This window comes from Zootermopsis nevadensis, unplaced genomic scaffold (genome assembly GCF_977971745.1).
Source record: "Zootermopsis nevadensis isolate Lab colony 2312 unplaced genomic scaffold, Znev_1.0 Znev_ptg000011l, whole genome shotgun sequence".
Lineage (NCBI taxonomy): Eukaryota > Metazoa > Arthropoda > Insecta > Blattodea > Termopsidae > Zootermopsis > Zootermopsis nevadensis.
This window is the reverse complement of record NW_028259143.1, coordinates 8,409,791-8,436,601: the sequence shown is the minus strand read 5'-3', so window position 1 is coordinate 8,436,601 and position 26,811 is coordinate 8,409,791. Positions and strand designations below refer to the sequence as shown.

The 26,811-nt window shown below is 38.5% G+C and overlaps 1 protein-coding gene and 1 long non-coding RNA gene across 2 annotated transcripts in view; one reads left to right on the top strand and one right to left on the bottom strand.

Moving 5' to 3' along the window:
- The window catches only part of LOC110833720 (uncharacterized), a 120,523-nt gene extending 102,391 nt beyond the window's left edge, over positions 1 to 18,132 (top strand). Inside the window, exons 5-6 of the mRNA XM_022072172.2 lie at positions 4,514 to 4,691; positions 10,880 to 18,132. Coding sequence (XP_021927864.2) covers positions 4,514 to 4,691; positions 10,880 to 11,424 — 723 coding nt within the window. The 3' untranslated portion in view covers positions 11,425 to 18,132. The remainder of the gene's footprint in view (positions 1 to 4,513; positions 4,692 to 10,879) is intronic.
- Positions 1 to 26,811, bottom strand: part of LOC110833822 (uncharacterized) — a 193,788-nt gene that overhangs the window by 166,672 nt on the left and 305 nt on the right. The gene's annotated exons all lie outside the window — the stretch shown is intronic.

Below are 26,811 nucleotides of genomic sequence, written 5' to 3'. Positions count from 1 at the left end.
TGTTGGCTTACATCCCATCTGTCCACCAGTTTAGATTCTGATTAATTCTTGTTCATTTAGGCATCATTTTTACTACAGATTATGCATAAACTCTTGCCCGTTATCGCACGTCTTTTGACAGAGTTCTATAAATTGCGATGTACACGAATTTCAGTCCAGTGGAAACTGCGGGTATCACGTAGACTTTCACATAAAGTGATTCGGCGCATCTGCGGTAACCAAAAAATTAACTATCCGATAATGAGAAAGACCCTTGACACGGAGCGTAATCCTCTGAGGACAGCGCTGGTCAATTACTGAGTAGACCGCAAAGTTGAGCCGGCGGTACACGTGCCTTGTACAATGGCGAGCTGTAAGGGGTGCGCATACCTTGCTCAGCAGGGAGCCGCCTAAATGGATCATTATGTGCACCCGCAATGAATAACAAGCAGCTACGTATCAGATACGTTTCAACAAAACTGGCTGCAATGCCATCATTATTTTCAGCCGCTAGGAAAGTTTGTTCTGTCAAGGAACGAAATTCACAGGCCTATAACCAACTTGAAAATGTTTCCTTTTGGTCTTTTTTCCCCTCCACATTTTTATGTCATTTGTTAACAAAGGCGTTTAGTGTCAACGTTTCCCCTGAACTGTGTGGATGACACGTTAAAACTGGGTTCAAGGCACAATATTTGCCTCTCTTCTATCCCGATCAAAGTAAGTGACTTTCCTCTTGTGTAGTCTGTTTTACATTTGCAAGTTCCCTACGCCAAGCTAAACTGTCTACTACTCTCGAATGTTTACAAAGTTGTGAACAAATCTGCGAAAAATGTGAATATAATATTTCATACCTAGGAAATTCATGCAAACGATTCATTTTAAATTATTGGTGTATAAGCTTCAACTTTGTGGTTAAAAGAGTTAAACAAAAGAAGTGACTAAAATAGAAAGACGTGATGAAAGAAAATGGAAGAATACGTTAATAAGTATGAATCCGGTGAGTGTATTTGGCCAAGTAGTTACAAGCCCTTCTTTCTAATCGTATCATGGGCCTGTTAAAATCCGTGTGAATGCGTGACGGCTGGCGAACTGCGGGTGCTAGCGACACACGTCATCGGACTGACACCCAGCCAACATTCTTTCGCCCCGAGGTCATTTCGCGGAGTCACACGCGCTCTGTCTGCATATGATATATGTTCAAGCCGTCAAATCAGAATATTTTATTTGGTTAAATTAAAAGCAGATTCGCGAATGAGTCAGTATGAAGTATGAGAGTAGTTTCATGCGCTGGAGCTAGAGCGAACTATGTCCAAGTTGTGTCTCTAATGGTTTAGAATAGCTGTTTTCAAAATCTTTTAGTCTGAGGCTCCCTTCATGTGATTATGAAAGTCAGAGCCCGGTTAAATCTATTGCTATGTTTAAAATGTGATTTATCAATTTAGAAAAATAAATAATAATAAACCTTTATGATGAGGTCTATCTATAAAGAACTTTTTCCACAAAATCGTAAGTTTGAAACTTAGTAACTGCTTTGTTAGTAATTTATATGTATAATTAAGCTATTATTAATTGTCCCAACAAAAGTTCAAGTTTCCCTGGGTGGAAGTTGCTCCCACTTTGGAAAACGTTGGTTTTAGAACACTTTAAGACCCCTTTGATATAAAAGTTACGACTAGAAATTTACTGAAATATGTTAAATATATTTTCCGTTTTTCTGGCTGAAGGTGGTGTGGCTGGCTCTCCACAATTTTCACCTACATTTTCATAACACTCACCTTCGTCATACCATCAAAACAAATATTGTATTGGTTTGAATTCAATTGTTAGAATAAAGGTGTTAGTCCTAAGACTTACTCCTTTTGTTCTAGCTCGTTGATAACCAAATATCAGACAGGAAACAAATTTGTAACAAACTCGTTTCTCTTTCACCGTGACTCACTGGTCGTTTATCTGTCTTCTGAAAGGCGAGTCGGAGGAAAAGACGAGCTACCAACATGATCCATTCTTTATGTCTATTGCGGTGTTCTGAACATTATCAACAGCCTCTGAACTTACAGGTAGTGCAGGCGTTTTGGAAGAAGACAATGCCTCCATCTTTAGAGCTGTGATGGAGGTAATTATGTTCCCTCGAAACGTTGATACTCACCTGTAAGTTCACACAGTGTCACAAACCATCATCGACATCTTCATGACAGCAGAAACCTCAGGTCTCAAGGGCACTTTGTGTGCACACTTTGGTTAACTGTGTTTATGGTTATTAAGAAACCGTTTTTTTAACAAATTCTAGCAAAATATATTCATTATTTTAAACATTCTTTGTCATACTGTATCCGTTTCATATTCATTAACTGCATGATTATCTGCCATCTTGAGACGATTTTTACCTATAAACACGCTTCTGTACAGAACCAATAAAGTTAAACTCTTCAGAAATCGCTCGTCTTTTGACCACACTTTCGAAGAAACTTTTTCGACGTTTTGTAATGCAATATAAAACAATAGCAAGCCTACAATATTTCGAAACGGGTCAAACGCTTGCTAGATCTAACGCAGAAGATCATATTGAATTGGAATGAACCAAAACATGTCATTTTGTAACAGATAACAGTATCGATAAATCGACGTCAGAGGAGAGCCCCACTTCCACGAACAAACGCGTGTAACCATTAGCATCATTACGGCACTTGTATTCATACACTATGAGATGATAAATAATTGGGAGGTACAGTGCACAAAGTATTACGCATCAGCTTGTTACTGCAGACACAGAGCGTCGGTTTATATAAAAAAGTGTCAGTTCCCGCACCCCCCCTGTTTTCAAGGCACGTGCTTTCCAAAGAATAGAAATAAAATAGGACGTCGGTCGACTGCTTGAATTGGGTGTAACTAACCCCTTGTATATTATGCTTTGTTTTGTTAACACTTCCTTATTGTGTGGGGACATGTTGCTTACTTGGATTTTTTAACGATCATTACGATTTACTGTGCGTCAGAGTTGTAGAACATTAACATTTTGACTTTGTGCTTGAGATATCGACGTTGAACTGCAGCCACAATAACAAGTTAATAGCGTTACGTCTTTCCACATACGTTTCACTACGCATTTGCATTCCTTAAGCATGTACATCCACTGCAATCCCAATAACATTTCCAGCCAGTCCTAAGCCTCTTGATATTACAAGGACATTCATGTAACACTCGATGGAATGGTTAACATTTAAAATAGGAGAGAGTCTAGAATCTTACGGCAACCAGACTTTTCGCAATAGTTTACATACTTCTTCCATCAACAAGGTGAAGAGTGGTGAGTCACAATGACGATACAGACAGTAAGTCCCTGTACACAGTCGGTCAGTGTCTACCACATTACATGGTTCAACATTATAGAAAACATCTATTTTGAGTATTTATAATAGTTAATAGATTTTATTCTGTTCTGTATTCAAGAAATCAGAACTTCCTCATCCGTAGTTAGTGTAAACCCTTCCCTGTTGTGTGAAACGCGCTAATTAATCCGCACTATGCACCAAATATTATCAGGGTCACCAACTCAAAAAGAATGTGATTGGCGGGACATGTAGCATAAAAGGGTGAAACATTAATCGGCTTAGGCTGCTCAATTTTAGTCGGAAAACCTGAAGGAAATATACCACTCTGAGGGACTTTACCCGTAGATACGAGTACAATATTAAAAAGGATGCAAAAATATGGACTACATTAAACCGACTCAGGATAGGGTCCAGTGGCGGTCTCGTGTGAACAAGGCAATAAACTTTGTATTCCAGAAAAGTCGAGTTCTCTCACCAGCTGAGGAACTGATTCCCCTAAATGTCGAATATTTTCCACTAAGATGACACAACAGTGAAAGCCGCTTACTGCAAATCAATCGCTTCGTGAGAAGACTACAGCTATAACCCATCGAGAGATTAGCACTTTCTCTCATCCTTATTAAGTAAGGGGAAGATGGAAAGTCAATTATGTCGCTTAATGCTCGGCCAGTACTAATAATGTGAAGTTCCCTTTATAGTGCGGTATATAAGTTCCTGCGGACGGGGGCGCTGAATGAGTCAGTGCATAGACGCGACTTGACGACTCGGGGTTTATGACCAGCAGCATGACCAAGAGGGGAGGGGGTGGGGTGGGGTGGGGTGGGTTGTGGCAGTACAGGCACTCCGTACGTTTCGTAATTAAAATCCCGGGCATGCGCTTCTTGTTTGTCATTCGACTAGATGGAATTAACAGATGAATTGATGGACGGACGGGTGAGTAAATGAATGAATGAATGAATGAATATAAGAACTGATTAAAATATGGATGAATGCGCCATGTTTTCCGAATCCCCTGAAACTATCCGATATATAGCTATATATATGATTTTCCAGACAAGCAATAGAATACAATGCGTATAGGAGGGCCGGAACGTGAAACAAACCGCCGCCTCCATCCTGTTCTGAAGTCTACGACGTACAGAGATTTACGTCCTCGTGGCGCGACCCTTCAACACAGCTACAGAACTGTTTCGTTGTGTGTGTAGGTCTGGTTCCAAAACCGACGCGCAAAGTGGCGGAAGACCGAGAAGTGCTGGGGACGAAGCACCATCATGGCAGAGTACGGACTGTATGGTGCCATGGTGCGCCACTCTCTGCCACTCCCGGAGACCATCCTGAAGAGCGCCAAGGAAAGCAACGAGTGCGTGGCGCCATGGCTCCTAGGTAGGGAAACACCCACACCATGATTGTGTTTCTTGCAGTGAGTATTAGCAAACAACTTTCATAGCACGCGGAGCTTAAGGCACTGTGTGTACTTCATTGGGCGAATAAATAAAATCTGAAACATATACTGCACACGGAAAACAAAAGAGTTGTATTGGTAAAACCTCTTGGGTGATCTACACGTACGAGTAAGTGCGAGGATATTACAAAAGTGGTTATCATCTTCATGGATTGGTAGGCCTGGGATCAAATTATGCATCATATGGAATAAAGACAAGATAAATGTTTACTCTCTCGATTGTGAATCGCCCTGCAACTATGAATTTGATCCTACGACAGAACGTAGACCCTACAATTATTAGTGGTGTTCATTTGTTTTACGTTCTGATGCTGGAGAACATAGTTAAGTGTAAAGATACCAACTGAATTGGCAACATAAGTTGCAGGTTAATGAATGACTCAAACCGTATATAATACGTGCAGATTTAAGTATAGAGACGTGTGCATGATGATTGAATATAGCAACCAAATTATAGGCCTAAATAAAGGAAATTATTAAAGTAATTTAACTTATTTAAAGTGACACAGACTATCATAGACCATGCAATATTTAAATTGGGGGTTGTATGAATCTAATGATATGAAGAATAAATACTTCGATGTTAAATGCCCCCCACCAAACACACTTAATTTAGTCCAGCAATAAACAGACTTCAAGACCAATCAGATAAGTTATGATAAATCGCAATTGAACGCATCTGAAAAGAAGGCAAGTGTACGCCAATTGCAAAACGAGTAGACAAAAGTCCGCCTATTTTATAGAAGCCTCCGAAAAATTGTATGTGGCCTATGTAGATCATTCTGAACAGAAGTTAATAGACTCAGTCAATACAGTGACTGGCTACGGACTGGACGACCGGGGTTCGATCCCCGACGGAGGCAGAGTACTTTTCCCTTAGTCCCTGCGTCCAGGCCGGTTCTGGGGCCCACCCAGCCTCCTTTCCAATGGGTGCCGAGGTTCTTTCCCGGGGGTAAAGCGCGGCCGGGGCGTGATTCTGACCACTCAGCCCCATCTAGTGCCGAGGTCTAGAATGAGTAGGAGCTATACCATCTTTCCCCCCAAGCGCCTACATGGCGTATAGTGGGACAGCTTTACTTTAATAGACTGAATCTTTCTATGTATGTGCAGTGCCTGATGTAAAGCAGTGCTGTGGACTGACTACAGTTAGTGTGGTTCGCTTACTCTTACGCCCAAAAAAGAATTCTGTCCGCAGATTGTTGGTGAAGAAATAATCGTAATTAATCAACACACCATAAATAATTTTAAAAGCCACTTATTTTTTCTATTGCAGTAAGTTTAGAGTTTTTATTACCTAAAATAACACGTAAATGTACATTTTTAAAGTAGGCTTATGTCACAAAGGAAAATAATATTATAGAACGAGCAGCTTCATAGGCTACTTTGCAATCATAATAAAATATTATAGTCCAATCATGTCAAGAAAGATGGGGGCTAAATTCATAACATATATACGTATGGACTGGATTTATCTGCATCTGAGTAAGGTCAGGTGGCAGGCTCTTTCGAACATTTTATTATTTTATTTAGTGTTCTGTGTGACGACAGGTCCATATGAACAGTATCCTTCCATCCTTTTCTCGGACTGGGACCTGTTCATATACGTTCTTGGCAGATGATCCAGAAGTTGTTTGCCATTGCCTTCTTCTGTGTGTGAATAATTGTTGGGATGCCACGGAGAAACCGGGGAAGCCCCCGGAGGAAAACTCCGTGTTGCCTAGACCACGGCCTTGCCCAACATAAGTTATAAATTCGGGCACCGTCGGGAATCGAACCCGAGACACCAGGATTACAAGGCCAGCGTTCTAACCGCTAGACCATAAATGACGGGAATTTCTTGACCATCTGAACTGCTATTACTTTCCTAAGAATGACTCTGTAGTAGGTCTCTGGACCATGCAATTTATTTATAAGATGGCTCATAAATTAAACAAATTTGGCATTGAGACAAAAATAAAAACCATCGTTTTACTTAAATTTGACGTTGTGTAGACTTCACAAAAGACAACGGCCTACGGAATCATAATATTTTGTTTCCAGGTAACGGAGTTAGGTTATGCAATAAAAATATTCTACATTTAAAATCAATAATTCACAAAGATTTAGAATAAGTCTTAGTTGTAACTCTTTCTAGGCGTAATACTTTCAAACTGCCTGCACCATTTTATTGGCTGCTGCATGATGGGTTATTTATTTTAACCGTTGTTCCTTCACGCATCACGTAGCGTGTTCTTCCTCAGGATTCCACTTGCCTATAATAGGTCTACACAGAACTCCGTGGTGTATTTTACAGAGATAATGACCTCATTTGTGAGACTGTATCAAAATATGCCCTTACTCGTATTTAAACTGGTGTCCCTCGACAGCAAAACATAAGCGAAACTTCTAAGCATTTCCACAATCTTAAACCATCACACAAACGGTTTATTTGGTTTGAATGTGAATTTAACACAGGTATGCCTATAACATTCTTTGGAACAATGTTCTTCGTTTCTCCCTCCACTTCTCTCTGGATCTGCTCTGGTTGTTAGAGATCAATAATAGGTTTTATGGTGAAAAAGCGATCTATGTACGCCGCTGTTTCGTTGCTTGGCAACCGTTTAACTCATGAAGCCATCAGTATGCGGCGCCAAAGTGCTCAATAACAGAATAACTCATTGGTCAACAGGAGGAATATGTATTCATAAGACTGTCGTAATAAATTAGCAATTTCGCTTTTTTCGGTACAGTATATGCTCCATTCATCACCCATCCTCACAACCTAGCAGTATGATATTTGGCATTCTCACGGCAGTGAAGTTGTTGATGTTGGTCTTCTGGGTTGTAGCGCTGTGTGGACTAGCATGTAGATACGAACGTTTCTGAAGAAAATATTGCCTCTATATTCAAGGCTTCGAAGCGCTGGTCCACACAGCGCTACTACACAGAAGACCAGCACCAATGGTTTAGTACTGTCAATACAGATGGAGATACGCGGTGATGAGCATCACCTAACACTTTCCAAGACGTTTCCTCGCCATAATTGTACATTATTTCTTGTCCTCCACATTCGAGCTACGTATCCTACCTTGATTTGCTACCTTACCAACAACAATGACCTATGACCTATGTAAACACGTAGGGTCTCCTGACGTAATATTCACATTTCCCCAGTCATCTCAACCTCTTAGGTCCAATATTTCACTTTGTTCTTCAAGAATAATTTATACTTACTGAAATGCCTTATATGTATGTTATCGTAAATGCTAAACAGTATTTTACCGTATACAGTTCGTCTAAGATGTGAAACATAAAAGCATAGAAGAGAAACCATATACGATTCGTCTATCATATAAAGTTTTCTGTGAGAATACGGTGAAAAATATTTAAAACAAGTGTTTGGCCTAGGGATCATAGTAGTAGGAAAATATCAGGTGCTGGTCAAATGCAAAGAAACATTTACAAAAGCATACTGCTGACGAAGTGGACGACAAGAATCCAGAATGGTGAGAATATTCGTTCCCACGAGGGAGAAAGTAACGGGACACTGGAGAAAATTAATTAACTTTCACGATAAACAGCTTCGTAATTTGTACTGTTCTCTTCGCCACATATTATTAGGATGACCAGATGGAGAAGTATGTAGCACGCACGAAAAATATAACATATATAGGCCTAATACAAGAATTCATTATTATATTAGAGCTTATTTGAAGGGAAGATACCGCTTGGGAAACTTGTGCGCAGATGCAAGAATACTATATTAATATATACCGTACACGAAGAAGTATGTGAGGATAGGATTGGATCCATCTGGCTCAAGACAGAGTCCAACGGCGAGCTTTTGTGATCACGATTTTGAAAATTCGTGTATCATAAAACACGAGCGACTATTACCTCTTCGAGGAGTGTGCTGCATTCGGTGAGATTATTGGCATACATATTGTGATGGGAAAGATACATTCGCGAATATCTGTGCACACGCATGCGCTGTACTGAGAGAAGGATGGTAATATGGCCTTGTTTAGCTGAGTCTACGTTTGGGTCTACCGCTGATAACGGCACAAGGGAAAAGACAGAGTGCATTGTGGGAGCGAGGGAGAGGAAGACAGGCAGCCATTACTAATAGCACCATCATTTTTACTTTCTCCCCGCCCGAGAACTCGACGACATATTTGTGGTCCAGAATACGCCTCCTTTAGATGCATGGTTACGGGTGGTTTGGGATGCTGGGAGGAGGGGAAGCACCATCTAATGCTAATATGTGTGGATGCTGAGATGGTAACGGAGGATTCAGGGGGCAACAGAACGATAGTAATAAATTGAAACTTTTTTATTTTTACGTCGCCCAGATTTCAAAGCATATGCGGCACTCATTTTTATCTGTGCGTACCTGAATGGCATTTAATATGGGTTGTAGAAATAACTGGTTTAAAACACACACACAGACCTAAGTAGCGTGCAAAAAATATCTCATGTCCTATACGAGCAGATAACCACTCTGTAACAGCATTTGAAAGGAACCCGGTTCGAATCTCGGCAGGGATATCGGCTATAAATAGGTTTCGTGTTCTTTCTTAATTTTTCCAGACGAATTTCAACACAGCCCCTTTAAATAGGCCGAAAACGCCTCCTCGTGTGTGAAGAGCGAAATATCTCTGTACACGACATTTGATCTACGAAGCCCACTTATTTCGTATATGACGCGTACGCTGGTAAAATGTACATAAATTTAATTCTATCCCAGGAACGTACTAAGGCTTACCGAATGATACTGTTTCGCTTATCCACTTGTCTCTACGTATGAAACAACTCAAAAACGGATGAGCGTATTTTCATGAAATTTCATATTCGGCAGCTAAACTAAAAAATTTCGATAAATTCCAATTATGATTAAAATCGGACAAGAATAACGGGTACGTTATTTGAATGCCTCATTTCTTTTTGAAAGCCGAAGTGCCTGGATGGGTAATACGCAGGCTTACTTGGTTAGATACATGATTACTAGTTGAAGATCAAATTTTGGCGAATGCACCAGAATTGTTACGCTATGCATATATATCCAAACCTGTTTAATATGAAAGTAGATTATTACATATATTTACCACTGTGTTTCAAAGGCCTAAACACACCGATCAGGGTTAACAGACCGTGCTGACAATCCTTCCACGCATAAAAGGCACTGGTCACACGCGCATTGATTGGTTATATTCGTGACAACATGCGGATTCAGATCATAAACGGGCATTAATTTTCGCTGGCGTAACAAACGTGTAAATATTCGTAGCCTCAGAACTTTACTTGGATTTTCTTGCTAAAGCTACAAAGCTGTTCATCACATTACAATTCCACTCTTTCTTCAAATAAACTACACGTCTTCCTATTCCTCATTCACGACATCTCTCGATATCCTAAGAATCAGGTCAAGTTTCACGTGACACGTAGTCTAATTTAATCTTTAGCGATGATTCTTGCACCGACATTTTTTTACAGATTTGCAAGTGATTCAGTACGAAACTTTAATTTTTTGTTTTGTAAAACATTTAATTTTAAAAGCTCCAAGAGTTTTGAATATTCTTTCATGCAGTCTACATTGCTAATACTACTTATTACTTCATATCTATTTGTTAAGAAACTCTGAAGTTACTTTCTTACTTTAGATATTTCCATGATTTAACTAGAAACGATAACTAAAGAAACTTCTAGCAATAAAGATCTTTCTGAAAATCTACTATTTGCTCAACCGGTCAGAACATTTCCCGCCTCTTATGAAACACTAAAGCTTATTACCGTATTCACAAGATTTATCTGTTCTGAGTCAGATAAATCCACTCCACATCTTATTTTTAAGACAGAAAATTTTAATAGTATTTCATTATACCCCGTCTACGTCTAGGCCTCATAAGTGATCTCTTCTCTTCATGTAACGGGTTCTCTCGGGTTTCGTAGAATGTGAGTAAAATATTGACCAGCTGCGTGACTGTCAGTTTCTTAAGAACTCTGCTCCGTAGGTTTAGTTCAATAATGATTTCGCAGTTACCACATGGAAAGGAGATATAGGTATAAAAAAGGAATTATTAAAACTTCCTATTATCTTCTTTTAATTTATAATCTTATCTACTTTGTATAGGAATGCACCGAAAATCGATAGAAGCCGCTGAACAACTGAAAGACGACGGCTGTGGCTCAGATAAGGAGGACCAACACGAAACTTCTTCCATGACAACAGACAAGAGTGACAACAGCACAAACAACTCTTCGTCACAACAGCAGCAACAGCCACAGTTGAACCAGAGCGCCGCAGAGAATAACAACAAAGAAATCCATCAACATCAACTTCGACTACAGGAGCTTCAACATCAAATCGACCATCAGAATCAGCAGTCGTCTGCCCTCCAGCTTGCACACGCGACAGATCCGGAGGAGTTTCGTAACAACAGCATCGCGTGTCTGCGCGCCAAAGCACAGGAACATAGTGCAAAAATTCTTAGTCTTAGTGCAGACGCTGTGATGCTGGTGAATAGGGGTAGGAACGGAACGACGTCCGCGGTTAACAGCGTGACGACTGCTTCGACGGCGCCTCACTGCGACGCCAATGCCAACAGTCTAACGGGTCGTCAGCATCAAGGAGATGTGATTCTTACTTCGTCAGATACATCATCGTCCATGTTCTGACAGCGAACTGGGGAAGACTGAGGCGAGCTACGTACACTTTAAAATAGTCGTCTTAACGTATTTTTGTACCTACACATTCTAAAAATGTCATTAAATACCCACTCTCAGTTCGATAATAAATAAATGCAGCGATCAAATATCTCCAACACAAATCGGAGTTTAAAGCTACACGGTGCAATAAATTTACTTATATGAGACAAGGAACTCAAACATATTGTATTTTATCAGTTGGGGCTCTCTTAAATTTCAGAATCAACATTTGTTTTGTGTAGAAAATTATTACAGTTCTCCGTATATTGTAACTAAAATTAATAAAAGTATTGCGCGCCATAGGTTTAAAACACTTCTCCATTGCTACATATTCCAATTTTGTATCATGTCACACTAAACATACGAGTGAAATCTGCTTAAATGGTCATGCACTATGTTGGATATTAGTTTATACACTGAAAGTGTTTGCAGAAAGAACATTGGAATTTATAATGACTTCAGGGCCGCGATTAGATTTTGTTTAGGATTCCAGGGAGATTGAAGTTTACGAACTCCTGTCTTTAAAACGCGCCCACTGCTGTCTCTGTAACACTAAATAACAGAGTGAGTTCTGATGTATAAAAAAAACACACTTGCACCCTAAATAATTCAGTCGTTCCTCAGTTAAAATAATTACACATAGAGCCTGTTTCACACGACACATTCGGTATAGCAACATAGCCGTGGATCTTTCTACCATAACTATGTTACGCTTCAAATATAAATCGCCATCTTCTCAAGAAAATATTTATGTGCAAAGGAGGGGCCTTATCTTCAGTGTCATACGAAAGAATTCTGGAAGACAAAAGCATGAGTAAGATTATAGCAGGTGTTAACAAACTGACTTCTAACAGAGCGCATTGCTTTCGGCTAGATAGGACGCGTTTTGGTGACTGAAGAAAGAATAACCTAAAATAGTCACTACTGCTTGGCTGGTACATCGAAATTAGTCGACATGAAAATTAGAGTTGTGGTCTCTTGTTATAATGAAAGGGCATAAGACCATAGCAATAGTATTTAGTTTCTGTGAAGTATGTGGATAACTTGTAAGAAAAGCTACTGAAGAGATGTTTCCTGAATAAAATTCCCGGGAGCTTTTTATTGCAATTAATCCCCCAAAGAGGGGCATATATGTGGTTCAAGACATCACAAAAATGGAACAGCCCCTCTTTCATGGGCAAAGATCTCCGGAACAAGATGGCATGTCAATTTACAGAACAAGGAAAACACGAACCGTGGGAAAAAAACATTTACTTCTACAAATTTAAAAAGGTATGATTAAAAATTAATAATTGCCTATAATAATAAAATAATGATTCACGTGGTCCATCGAAACGACAATGACGAGAGGACAACATATCGAATACTCAGTTTGAATCCCGCCTTAAATTGGCATCGAGTCTGATAATACCAATTCGCCTTTACTAATGAACGTAAAGTCGTGGTGGCCTTCGTTCGTCTGACGCGCACAGCAAATTGCTAATTAGGGCAGTGCTCAACATGTTCGATCCGGAGAAAGTCACGATGTTAATTTTCTTTCGCCTCTGTGTTTCACATGACCTGCAAAGCGCCATAGTTCTGTGTTTTACACGAGAATTAATACTGTGACACAAATATATCTAGATATAAATAATCACATCTTGGCCAACATTATGCCTTTTACTGATAGGCTAGAAGACGCAATGACGTTTTTAAATCAAATACGGTGATCTTTCTACACATTTTTTAAAAATATAGAAATGCTTCCTTAAGATAGTTACCCGAAAATAATCAGTAAAGTCCATTCATATTCAAAACACTCTAAGCACAAAGAGACGAAAGTTGGGCCTACTTAACATTTGTGCCCTTTGCAAAGATCACAAACACCAAGTGTTGCGCTCAGGTCCACACAACGCTTGCTTTCACAAAAACGAAATTTTTAAATTCCTGCATTAAAAATAATGATGTTCATGTCATTACACCAGTAGCATAGCTGTCCATACATGCATGTGCATAGTGAAAAGTGGCATTCGTCCCTAACAGACGGCAAAAAGTACGCAGTAGGTGTATTTAAAAGTTTGCAGTCGAAATTTTGAAATAAACCAATACAAATTATGCCAAATTCATAAACAAATTAAACGATTTCCACTTTTTGACCCTTTTCTCCACCCTACAGCTTTTCTACTCAGAAATTTTTAAGACTATCACTTTGCTTCTCACTTTTCTTCCTGTCTGCCTTTATTCTCCGTCTGACTAAGCACTCTTTCTGTTACCTACGTTAAAATTTCTTGTCGATAATTCCGTCAATGCCTTAAAATAGATGAGTAACCAGCTCCAATAGTAACATTTTTGAGATCACTTATTTCGCCATGTATTATCCGATTACTTCGTAGAATTTATCGAAAGGAACTGAATGATTATTAAATGGACTTTCTGAGGTACTAGTGTGGGGCAATAGATCCATTTGTGACTGTAACAAACAGCAACTGAACACCAGACTATTTTTTTCTTATTTTATATAGGTACATCTGCTAGATAAAAAATATGGTGGCTTTTGAGAAATGTGACTTTAATTTACTGATACAAATACCATACGAACGTGAATTCTTAGTTAAAATACGTTAAGATATAAGCCTATGTGATTACAAGCAAACGAGTAGTCATATTTAAATGGTGTGGTCAATAGGGTAATGCATAAACTCTCTCGAAGAATATCATACGCTAACTACCAGTACTTCATGGCCATAAATCATAACCTGTAAACACAGCGCTAATTTCCACATATGAGACATTCGGATTTATTAATTATATCGGATCACAGGAACACCGTGTCAGAATAAATTTTAAAAATAAACATAATTTATATGTATGTAAAAATAAATATTTGTTATACAGAACTATGTTTAATTTTTCTCTTAAACTCTGATATTACAGTGATTTCTATTGCTCACATCTGTGTTTTTGATCGAGAAATTAATCTCTGAGACCTACAAATTAATTCCTCAAACATAAATTATAATCCTAGCAACATATGCACTTTATCGGGTATTATAATACTTCCGAAGTTGTTTTAACACAACAACTTTTCTAGTTTAATACAATTTCTATTTTTTCCAGTAGACTAGCTATCAAGACAAACATCGTACTTCGTTTTCCGGCTCTGACTTAGATTTGTAGTGATGCCGTTGGTTTAAGAACTAAACTGAAGTATGTATAGGGCATATAAATAAGTACAGGATATTTTTAATGTTAATTATATTTTATTTTACAGTTCTGAGGGAGAATGTCGCGTGTATGTGCGTGCAATTCATTTATAAGTGTATATAATGGTTATATTTGGAGAAAAAACCTAAATTGGGTTTTCGATGTACAGTATATTATAGTGCGTGGACTCGTTCTGGTTTTTCAGTATTTATGTCAATATAGTCCATAGTGGAGTGTTGATTAACAGGGCATGTCAGTTGCGTCTAGCACGTTGGGTCATAGGTTTTAAATGTCATTCCTCTTATTCACGAAAAGAATCATGTCGCTACTACTACTGCTATTACTACTTAATCGACACTAGGGCTTAAAACGAAAGTGGGAACTTCTTTTGAATGAAAAATTTCTATAAAAATATTTAAGTAATAAATATAACTTTAAAAATTGCACTTCAAATTTATCATCTTTGAGAAAATGCTTTATCTTCCTGATCTGCTTCCTGTGAGATGACGAAGTATCCGCTAAAATCTCGCACTATTCTCTGACCTATGTCCATCTCTCAGTCTGTAATAAAGACAATTCGAACAGAAAATCTCCAATTGAGATTCAGACGCATGTCACAATTTGAAAGTCATACATTTATACTAATGTAAATCCAAAGACATTCATACAGTCATGTAAAATAATGGGTGTAAAATTGGTTGAAAACTTTGGTGCAGCTAAATTTAAATTAATGGGTCAAAGTGAAATATTTTACAAACTGAATCTCTGATAAACCAGATTAAAAGTTATGCAGAATTAAGAAGCAGGCATCCATTAGAGAAAGAAGTAAACCAGACATGAAGAACAATAAAGCATTTCAGTGGTTAAGAGAATTAGCGCTCATAAATTTCCAGTAATATATTTAATTTTGTAGATTTTTAATGTCCTTATTCTAACAATTGTAGGGAGTTCATAGCTTATAAATGAGTATAAGAGTTCCTTCTAGCCACAATATAATCCCAAAAGAAACATCGAAACACGAACAAAATTCACCTGCGATGTAGGATAAATAAAACGTTATTTTGATTATCCTATCCGCTGTATTATTTTATACACGATTTTAAGGTTTATACGTAACTATTGTCCACGGTACAATATGCATCTTTTGTCTTAAAATATTGATGAAATCACAGCAGAATTCTTCCACAGTTGTTTGGTAAAATTAGCTGTACAATGTGTTGTTCACATTTTATGCTATTCGTACTCATAAAACATTTGAAATTCTGCGCTGTAACACAACAATGGAAACCAAAGTTTAACTAAGAATGTAACATGATTATTACGAAAGTCGGTATTGAACAAATCAACTACGAGTCAATTACTTATAAGAAATGTAATGTCCCTTTCTCTCATCCTCTTTTATCAGTAGGTGTCGAGGTTTATTTATTCATTTTATTGATCTGTTTTGGACAATGGTAGGACTCCTTGGATGAGTGATCAGCCCGACATAAGGCCTCTACCTATACAAACACAGAAAGACGCGGATAAACATCCATGCCTTGAGTGGGACTCGAACCCACGGTCGCAGCAGTCAGGCGCACGAGGTCCATGCCTCAGACCGCGTGGCTACTGCGGCCGGCGAAATGTAATGTAACAAAATATATTTGGTAAGTAATTTTGGATACTACACAGGATTAGATCCGGGTGAGTGTGTATTACACGCATACAGGTAATTATTATCAGAGGTAACGTGCTATTTGTGCCGAATATTCATTTATTGCCGATACATATTTATTACTGAGAAACTAATAAACGGAATGAAAATTACACACTCCAGACATGCTTATTAATATTGCCCATATTTAATTAAATATTTATTAAATAATAAAGAAAATGCAACTTAAACGTTTTAGATCTTAATAAGGTATTAAATTCATGTACCAGTTTTTACTACGTGAGATTTAACATTTTTATTGAAATTTAAATAGGTTGATTTATTTATTTATTCCTGCTCGAAGTCGAGTTTATACTAGACCTACACAGACCAATATGGAGTTCTCCCGACAAAATTTAATTTATATTTTTAATATAAAATTTCACAGAAGTGTGTTGAATAGTTTCTGCATCATAATACATTTCATGCAAATAACACATGCAAAAACAGCTCAAACTCGATAGAAATACTGCGAAATCTGCGTCTCTCCCCCTCAGATGCTTAGCATAAGACTGTGTTTATCCAAAAAATCGACAGCAGATTCCAAAGCAGTTAGTGAGTTACAGAATAAAGTCTTGCTGGTGTATTGTTATCTCTTACCATCTATTTCTCCTCCTTATTAATTGTATCGTGATGTAAGCCAGATGGAGAACGATAAGTATTTTATGGATAAATCCAGATAGCTCATAATGTGATATCAGAGAGTTGACTGTGAAAAATGAAATTGCTTGATTTAAAATCCGTTTGTAACTTTTGGTTCAATTTATTTCCAGGATTTTCTAGATGGAATTTTGAACAATTTTTGTGATAATTTCTCGTTAACGGTGTATTCTGAGTACCAGAAGCCATTACACATACCTCTGGAGCATAAAATTAAATCAAATTTAAAATGCTGTGAGACACTTCGCCCTTGTTGATAGTGGTCTTCTGGGTTGTGACGCGTGAGTAAGAAATGTAGACCGGTAACAGCGTGTCGGAAGAACCATCTCAAGGGCCAAAAATGGAGACAATACATTCCTCCGAAACGATACTACCCACCTATTAAATCTACATGATCAACGTCACAACTCAGAAGACCACTATGATCAACTTCATTGTAAGAACCTCATAAAATCACTTATATCAGTTTCATTCATTAGCCTTATGTGTATTTATTCCGTGCAATCTTACCACCAGATGGTCTGGACTGAAAATAATGCACTGAACCCCATAAAACAGTGCACAAAGAATTGTCACTATAAAACAATACTTGATACCATAGAAATAAATTGGTTAATGCAAGTATTAAAAATCGAATACTTATATTAACAATTAAAACGTACTATATGAGATCAAACTAACGCAATAAGTAAACCAAACGAATTTGAAGTATGACCTGGCTAAGATGATGTATCCGAAACATGACGAATAATACAAGTTGTGCTATGAGTAAAAACTATACTACGTACAGTTATAACTAAGCTCAGTAGTTTAATTTTGTTGAAACATTTCCTCATACCACATGCGGTATTCGCCAGCCCTTATGTCGAGTGCTCCTGTGCCCATTTCTGTTGTGAAATTCTCAAAGGTATGATTCAGTATCTGCCATATAGTTTTCCAAGTTAAATAAAACAAAGAAGAAAATCTGATTTTCAGGCCTATTGTACTTAAATACTATTACATCTTCATCGTGTTACAATCGATATATGTATTCGATAATACTATTATATATATTAATATAGCGTACATGTACTTAAATGTGAAAATTGAATAAATATGTAGGTTAGTTTGTGGATGGCTGGACAAACTTTTGGACCAGATAAGTACTGATAATTTATTTAACCCTTCACTTTCGTCCTTTATTAATTACCCTTTATTAATTACGTAATTTCCGCCCTTCCTTGCTTAAGTTCTTACCAACATATCTGCTCGTGACATTGTTGTTCTGGGCTTTGACGCCGTGAGGATTCGTAGGTACGTATCATTGCTTCGGAGAAATACACCGTCTCCATCTATCTTCAGCCACATGGCACCACAACCCAGAACAACAATGCCGTTACCTTCAGGGTTAGATCCTGAAGTGTCATTATTTACTCAAGCCTCATATTAACAAATCTAAAGGCCCATAACCACTAAAACTTAAGCCTCAAGACCTACGAGCGCAAGAGTATCTATCACTTTAGCACAGTCGTCTTCCACGTTAATGTAGAAATTTACACGAGCTTTTCCAGTATTCAGTAGTGAAATACAGCTACCAGCACAAAGCCCACGGTGTTACTGTGACAGATACTTATATTTCTTACCGATCTTCATACACTGAAGGCTATTAAGAGGCCAGATTATGTTATATTGTGTTATCATTAAGTATCATAAGAAAAATTTACTCCTAACCCCAATATTTCGCCGAAACTCGAACCCAGAAGAATTTTCAGGCTTGCAACGTTTTCTCCTAAACTTCCCCAACAAAAGAAACGGTTTTTCTTTTGGCTCGTTGTTCTATCGTGTTTTATCACCAAGCTACAGAAACCATCACGACCGAGATTCGAAACCAGGACTTATTTTAGAGTTATTTTCCTTGTCCTGCAATCTACTCGTTAAAGCAAACAAACAACCTTAATGTCGGACAAGTTATTCTAACGTCCTTAGTTTCCGAGCTACAGAAACCATCCTGACCGGGACTTAGACTCAGGGAACTTTCGGGCCTATCTGAAATCCCATGACACGCTTGGGCACGCGTGGTCACTAAGTCACTCTACGGCACGCTTACGTTATGTTACGTAAAGCTCGATTAATTTTTGCTAATTTGCAATACGTTAGATGAAGTTACGACAGGTTAGGTTAGGGTATGTTAAGTTAGGTTAGTTTAGGTTAGGTTTAGTTAGGTTAGTTTGTTAGATTAGGTAACGTTTTGAAAATCTTTGTCTCGTTTCCGAACTTGTGGCCACATCTCGTCACGCCGTCACATTACGTCACGCGTAGTCACGATTTGTCACGTTTTTAAAATCTTGGTGATGTTTAAACACTTAAGGTGTCCCCTTGTGATGCTTTTCATTTAGATCACGTCTATTCACGCTTTGTCACTAATATACACGATATACACAAAAGAATGGTGCGGTTTCAAAAGTTAATAAAGAATTTATTTCTCACCTTACACGGGCACAACATACACCGTCAGCGGCGGCAACTGTCCAAGTTTCTAATGCGTTAATTACAGTCCTTCAATGTGTGCACCCTGGGTCACACGACACACGTCCACACGGTAATCAAACTCATCCGATCCAGCGCTGTGGAAAAACACGATTGAGAAGCACTCGTACTTTCCTGTGAAAATGGGGGGAGCTCCGTCCAGTTGTAGAATGTAATCGTCATAATTGGTATTCAGTTGGAGTAACAACCAGCTTTCCAACATGTCCAAAAATGAGTCCCCAGTCACAGTTGCACCATTCTTTTATGTATACTCTGTATATAATATCCTAATTGAAGGTAATGGAGTGGACAGCAGCAGAGGTAGTGATGATTCGAGTGATATGTCAGGAAGCGATGTTCTGTGAGGAGTGGAAGAATTGGAAGAGGATCGAATAGTTGTGAAGAAGATCAAATTATCTAATACTCTCTGCAGTGTTAATTTTCTAGTTATGTGTAGTGTAGTGAAATCGGCTTTCCTGTGTTACATACCGTAGTAATATTTTATTTGGAGTGTACTGTACGCGGCCTGCTGCCATCCCTTCCAGGAAACTTCTGGTAAGTGACTCGCTCCGGGGTTCCAATTCACAAAGTTCAGTGGCCAAAAACGCTGGAACGCAGTATATCTAATACAGCTCCCGTCAGTTCATTAAACCTCTCATAAGCAGCACGACGCAACCTTAGCCCACTGTAGCTCATGTTACCTGATTATAGCTCATTGTATTTCACTAACTCACTATAGCTCATTGTATTTCACTAACTCACTATAGCTCCTTGTAACTCATTGTAAATCACTTTAGCTCACGTGTCGTGAAGCTAGCGGATGGGTTCGGTATACCTGGTTAGGTTATGTTAGGTTTGGGTAGGGTATGGAAGTTTGGGCCCTTCTTAAAGTGTTCTCTCAGAGAGAGAAGCGATTCCCAGGACGGATAATTTTGCAAGAGGAATAGGCCTGCGATGAAAGTATATTAATTACGACTTAATGCAGAGCCATAATTTTTAGATTTTGTTTTTGAAACGGCATCAAAGTTTCATCTCAGCGTTCAAAACTATACTGCTCATAAAATAAGAGTTATATGTGAAGAGGGAACGAAGAGAGATTGATAACAAACGAGAAAACTAAACTTGTTTTCGTCTACGGGTTTCGTTTGCAGGGACATAACTTTCCGCGGTTTGCGGAATCGCCTTCGGTTTGCTGTCGGAGGCGAGGGGAGGGTCCTCCAACTAATGTCCGCGCGGAACTGGTTGTAATAAATCGTGGGTTCGAATGGGAGGGTGTTCCATGCTCCATATATCTGCAACTTCGTTCGTGTATTCTGTCGCATACAGTCCCAGGAATATAGACGTTGGCTGTTTTTATTGCAGTTCTCCTCGTGAATGCCAAAGCAAGTCACAGTAATAAGTCGCGCATCCTGAGGGAACTTAGTACATATGAAGAATCTGTATAAATAATTCCACTTCATGATAGACAAAAAGCACAGAAAAACAGAATAAATCGGTGAAAATTCTTCTCCAGTGCAACTTAATCCTCCACGAAAGTCACCTGGCAGTAAACCTGGGTCTCCCTTGTGGGAATTCAATATCTAGCAGCCTCAGCTATGGCTGATTCGTAGAAACTATCATTTCGTAAAGTTAGTTGTTATCTGAAGATGGCTGTCTTCTGGTTTGTAGTGCCGTATAGTCTGGTAGAACCTCAAATCCTAACTAGCTGTATTATCCAGTCAATTCAGCTACTTCTTCATTAGAACGAAATAATGAATTACATTAACAGTGACGCTAACTAAACGTTAAAACTGGCGATTGAAATGACGTTCAATGAACATAACAAATTGCATATACAGAACAATGCTACACGATCCCAGCGTTCAAATGACCTACGCACATAGTGCGTTTTCAGACAACTTAATTTCATCAAACTAATGTTTGGCCTTCAGAATGCTCCTCTTAATTCTCAATGCGCTCACTTAACATGGCTTTTCAATCACCAAACGCAACTGAAAGCCTTGTTTCGTAGTCATTCGTCTACAATTACACTGTCGTGATATAAACAATTATTACAACGGTCTCAACATTCATCGCGTCTTTGTTTTATTCTTGCATCTGAAGGCCATGCCCAGCTCTTAATCACAATTACTGTGACACGTTAGAGAAGAAGTCTACATGCCTTTTAGTTTCAGAGGGCTGTCCAGGACCGGAATTCATTTATACAGTGTTTTCCAGACTAATCTGATGACTGGACCCTACTCTAAAGTATCAATGGGACATTAAATCTTTCTGGTTCTGTATTCTACCTATGGGGCATGAGCCACAAAGAAAATATTTACAGGAATAAACAGACGGGAAATCATTACATGAATTCTCATGACGTTGAAAAGCAGGAACCCAAAAATGTCAGGGTTTTTTTTTACAAAAATCAAACTATGAAAATAACGTTTGATTTCTTGCAGATCTAAATTTATTGTAACTGTGTTTCAAGACAAGATAACTGATAACAACTACAATGCAAAAAGAGTCAGTTATTTGAAACGCAATTTCTTGCCTTTTCAATCCTTTAAAGCCCAGTGGTAATTACTACCACCTATCTAATAGTCACTAATTTTGCTTTATGCCCACTGGTTGTATTTTTGGGTTTCATGTGACGTTCGGAGTAAACAACGGTTAAATACATAACAGAATTAACCAACCATTCCTTGTAATTTAAAAATATTGTGTTTACTTTAAGGTGAAACCAAAGTTTTAAGTGTGATAATTTAGACGAATTTCGGGCTTATAAGGGTTTAAGGGTTGAGATACTTGAAGAAGAAAATTCTTTCTTCAAATACAGTTTAAATAACACTTGTCTTTGCTCTAAATATATTGCGTCTTCCACCAATAAACTCCCAGCTACATTATCCCAAACAGTATCTTGTTACAAAATGCTCGTTCAGTATTTTAGACGGACAGTAGCAAGAATTACACTCATAAAACTTTTGCAACGGAACCCCTCGTCTAGTCGCTTTCAATCCCAGTACTCCGAGCAACAAAGTTTCGGAAACACTGGAATCTACACGCACGCACACACGTGTGAGTTGTGGCATTTCAGTCAAAAAAGACACGAAGAAAGAAATAAACGACCAGGTTTCGATCCCCGGCAGGTCAGCAATTTTTCTCTTTGCCACATCGATTAGATCGGCTCTGAGGACGCTCAGCCTCTTTCTCAATGGATGCCGAGGAGTCTTTCTTCGGAGATGAAGCAGCCGGGAGGTGGGGCTTTATAGGCCAATGTATTGTATCACTTGTGACTTTTCAATTACATTTCATTACAGACAGTCTACAGGAAAATGGGGAATGTCTAAACCGGACGTAATTTTGAAATGGGATCCACTTCGCTTGCCTGTGAGTGTACTTGATTTCCCTTTCTGACAACCAAAAGAAGGATGGTGTGTAGAAACAGTACATATATAAAACAGCCACCTAATGTTTCAATGTATCTCCTCTTTATTCGCCCCCTCCCCTAAAATACCAGTTAACAAAACACAAACAGCAGTGCAGCCCGCTAGCCGCCATATTTAAACAGATGAAGCACGGTCCATCGAGTGACACGATTGTCATTTGTCACATGTGAAACTGAATTGCCGTGCAGACAATGGAGCCCCCTAATCGGATATAAACGCTGAGCAGCGTGACCTACTGGTTAAATTATATAATCTGTTTCAAAAACATCGCCTCCCCATATGGTCCGATTGCATTTAATACCAATCGGCATATGTCGAAGAATTCTTTGGATAGCGTTCTCGAAGAAGTTTTCGCTTCAGTCATCTGTGACTTAAGCTTGTAAGGCATCGGGTTTCATAAATCAGCCTATATTAACTTATCATAAACTAGGCCTAAGGTAAATCCGGGAGAGATGCCGCACTTCAAAAAATACCACATCTGATTTAAAAAATTATACATATACATTAAAGAGTACTCAAAAATGCCTGTCCTGTTGCATTATCTTGCAACTAGATTAAATCATTGTTTCTAAAAAAATGACGATGAAAATCAAGTTTGCCTTCTTACAGAATTGATTATAACTTACTCGCTTTACAAGATGCCCCCTGAGTACATAAGAAAAAGAAACGTTAATAGAGGTCAGTGGAGCGAGGAAAACCTCGGAGGTTACAAGCAAATGAAATATCGTTCAGGAAAGCAGAACGCTATTACGGCATCCCAGCAAGAACCTTAAAAAGAAGACTGGAATCAGGAAATATAAACAAAGGCCGACTTGGACCTGCAGGTATTCTATTTTCCTTCTGAAGTAATCAGGTACAGCACTTCCTTATTTAGGCACAATAATGCAAATGACAACCTAAAATTTTTAATATTTTTAATATTTACCGAAAAATTAGGCAAACTATTAGAGAGGGGATAGGTTCTATGGGCTCAGGGGTTTGAAAGGTGTTTAACCCTTTGCGGTCCCATGTCGGACTGAGTCTGTCACGTATTTTACGAATTTGTACGTGATCTGGAGTCAAACTGAGGCTGGCATACAGTGTCAGCGTATCATTCAAGCCTTCTTCTTTGCACAAGTTCTATCCAAGTTTTCCTGGTAAGACTTTGTGAACCTTGTAATAGTAAAAGAAAGCAGGGGAGTAAATTCGTTTTATTCTGACACGTGTCCAAAGAAGCCAGGATTCCACACTAAGTGTTTTGCCATGCATCATATTGTGAAGGAATACCATTGGGTGTGTAGCTGTCTTATTTGCTTGGAATATAAGTATTTTATATCTGATAAAGTTAGAAACAAATATCCCATCTTCCTACTAGGAAATTCTATTTTTCAAAATTATTTTTGATGCATTGAGCAATCCACCAGTGACATATGCATATTCATTTGTCTTCTTATCAAGCATTCTTCTTTGTTTACGCTTCGCGTTCTGTTTCACTTTCCTGGTGTTGAATTTGGTCTTCATCTTTCGGACACAATCAGCTCGACAGGAAGCATAGCTCTGATACTAAGAAATCCAATGCTTATACCTCGTTTATCTTCATGCAATAAGATATGTTCAGACGTCGCCAAAGTCATATCTACTGACTTGGACTCACATTCTGTAATGAACGACAGCAAGCAGAAACGTACCACTAATTACACATCTCACTAACGACAGTGGTACAGTCCGTGAAAAATATTTCACACTGTCAGTATTCAAACAAGAGGAACTGTGATCCTCTCACAACATATTTTCACCACATTTAGCAAAGTTTCATTCGTTTTATGCAAGTTATAAAAGAAAATCAAACCAGTTCATAATAGTAGTTGAATGTATACAGCTTAGTGGTATTTAAATAGACCAGCAGAGAGCACGAAGTGGTATTCAAAAGGGACCACAAAAACGAAAAACATTACTTCCAGAATGAGAATGACAGAATAAAAAAGTTATATCATTATTTTGTTTTCTTCTCAGGTTTATTTGGACCAATTAATGAGAAAAAATCGTCGCTCATATTCAGACACTCTCATATCCTACAGCGCCTTTAAATAACAACCAATTACTATCCCTCTACACCTAGGTCGTCCGAATGTTGTCTTCCCTTCAAGCTTCAATCAAAACGTTTTGCGCAATTATCATATCCTATGCTCGCAAAATACCCAGTCCATCTCCTTCTCCTTAATTGAATAAACACAATAGCCTAATATTTGGTGAAGAGTAACCTGCATATTACGAAGACCACAATTATGTTAAGTTTTAATAATTTACTTAGGCCTATATTTGACTTGTGGACAAAATTTTAGCTCCCTGCAACCTCACCCTTCGTTTAACTACTGAGTCACGCGATCCAAAGACATCTGAAAAACTGCCATTTTCCCACAAATGAAGATGTTTCAAGGCACTGAGTAACGGCCTTGTAAACTGTGTATGGCCTCGACGTAAAGGCACATGCTTGGTATTATGTGGGTTTCAGCTCGCTTGAGGTTCCACCAGCACTTTCGGAGGCCGAAAATTTTCCGCTGCCAGAACTCTTGCAGACAATGATCTATGATATAACTTCTTTTGAAGAAAAGGACTCATGAAATGGAGAGAAAAAAACTCAAACACAGAAATGTGATATAGAAACTACTTCAGATATCTGGGCGTAGATAACAGAATATTAAAATACATATTTAGAATATTAGGTGTGAGGGAGGGGCTGGATGTATATAAAATCATGCATACAAACAAGACTGTTTACACTTGTAATACGACAGTCACGATCCATGCTTCCTATACAGTGATCCTGCTTTCAGAATGCACTAGTTAATACGCAAATGACGACCGCCGGCTTCTTTGATACTCGACCATCATAAAAATGCTTGTGACTGTCTCAGCACACCAACGACATCAGTTTCTGTGCTACTTTTCTGGGCCTTATCTCCATGACAATGACTTCCAAAATGTTTTGTCTTTCTATACTTTTGTTTTGTGTTCTACGAGTCCCTCTCCGCAGTTTTCCTTTTTCCTGCATTGTCTAATTTATATCACACTTGCCCTCCTCGGTCATTTTGCTATTCATATACAGGCCTATATATACCCTTGCTACTGTGTGACTTTACGAGGTTTACACTACGTTTGTTAAAATTTCTAATTCTGATCATAACACCAGACGTTCATTCCAATATTTTACGTCGTAAAACGAGTCTGCTGACACTCAATTTTGATAACATCCTTTGTATAGGCTGACTGGAAAGCCAAGTATAGGCCTATACTACTTGTCGCGTTACCCCATAATTCCTATTTGGTTGCTGGGAGGGCACACGTATGACAAACAATACGAGCGTACACACAAGACGCTGCACACAATAGGTTATAATCCGATAAAGGCCATTGGCTATCTAGGCGCTGAAGTCTACAGCTATTTTTATGGTGTGGTCGCGTGCACAGACGATTGTGGGCAATGACGTCATCATTCCACTACAAAACTTAGGGCGTCTACATTTCACAGGAAATTAAAAAAAACGATTTTGTATTGGCCACAAATAACATAACATCAGTAACAAATTTCATCACAATCCATTCGGCCATTTTTAAGGTATTACATGCGTACAGACGGACATCAATTGACATCAAGGTCAATGACGTCATCACGGGCCACGATGCCATCACGTATGCGCAGACGATTATGCGTCTTCCACAGCAATACATTTTGGCAAGACAGTGAATCGTCTTTCCCATTCATGGACAGACATTTCTTCCCACGACCTATCTTTTTCAAATTTATTACTCCTACAGCTACAACCCGAACCTGAACGTAAAACAGGGAAATCACACGCACCAGACATTAATCCAACCAACGAAAACGTATCTCATTATGTCAAGCAC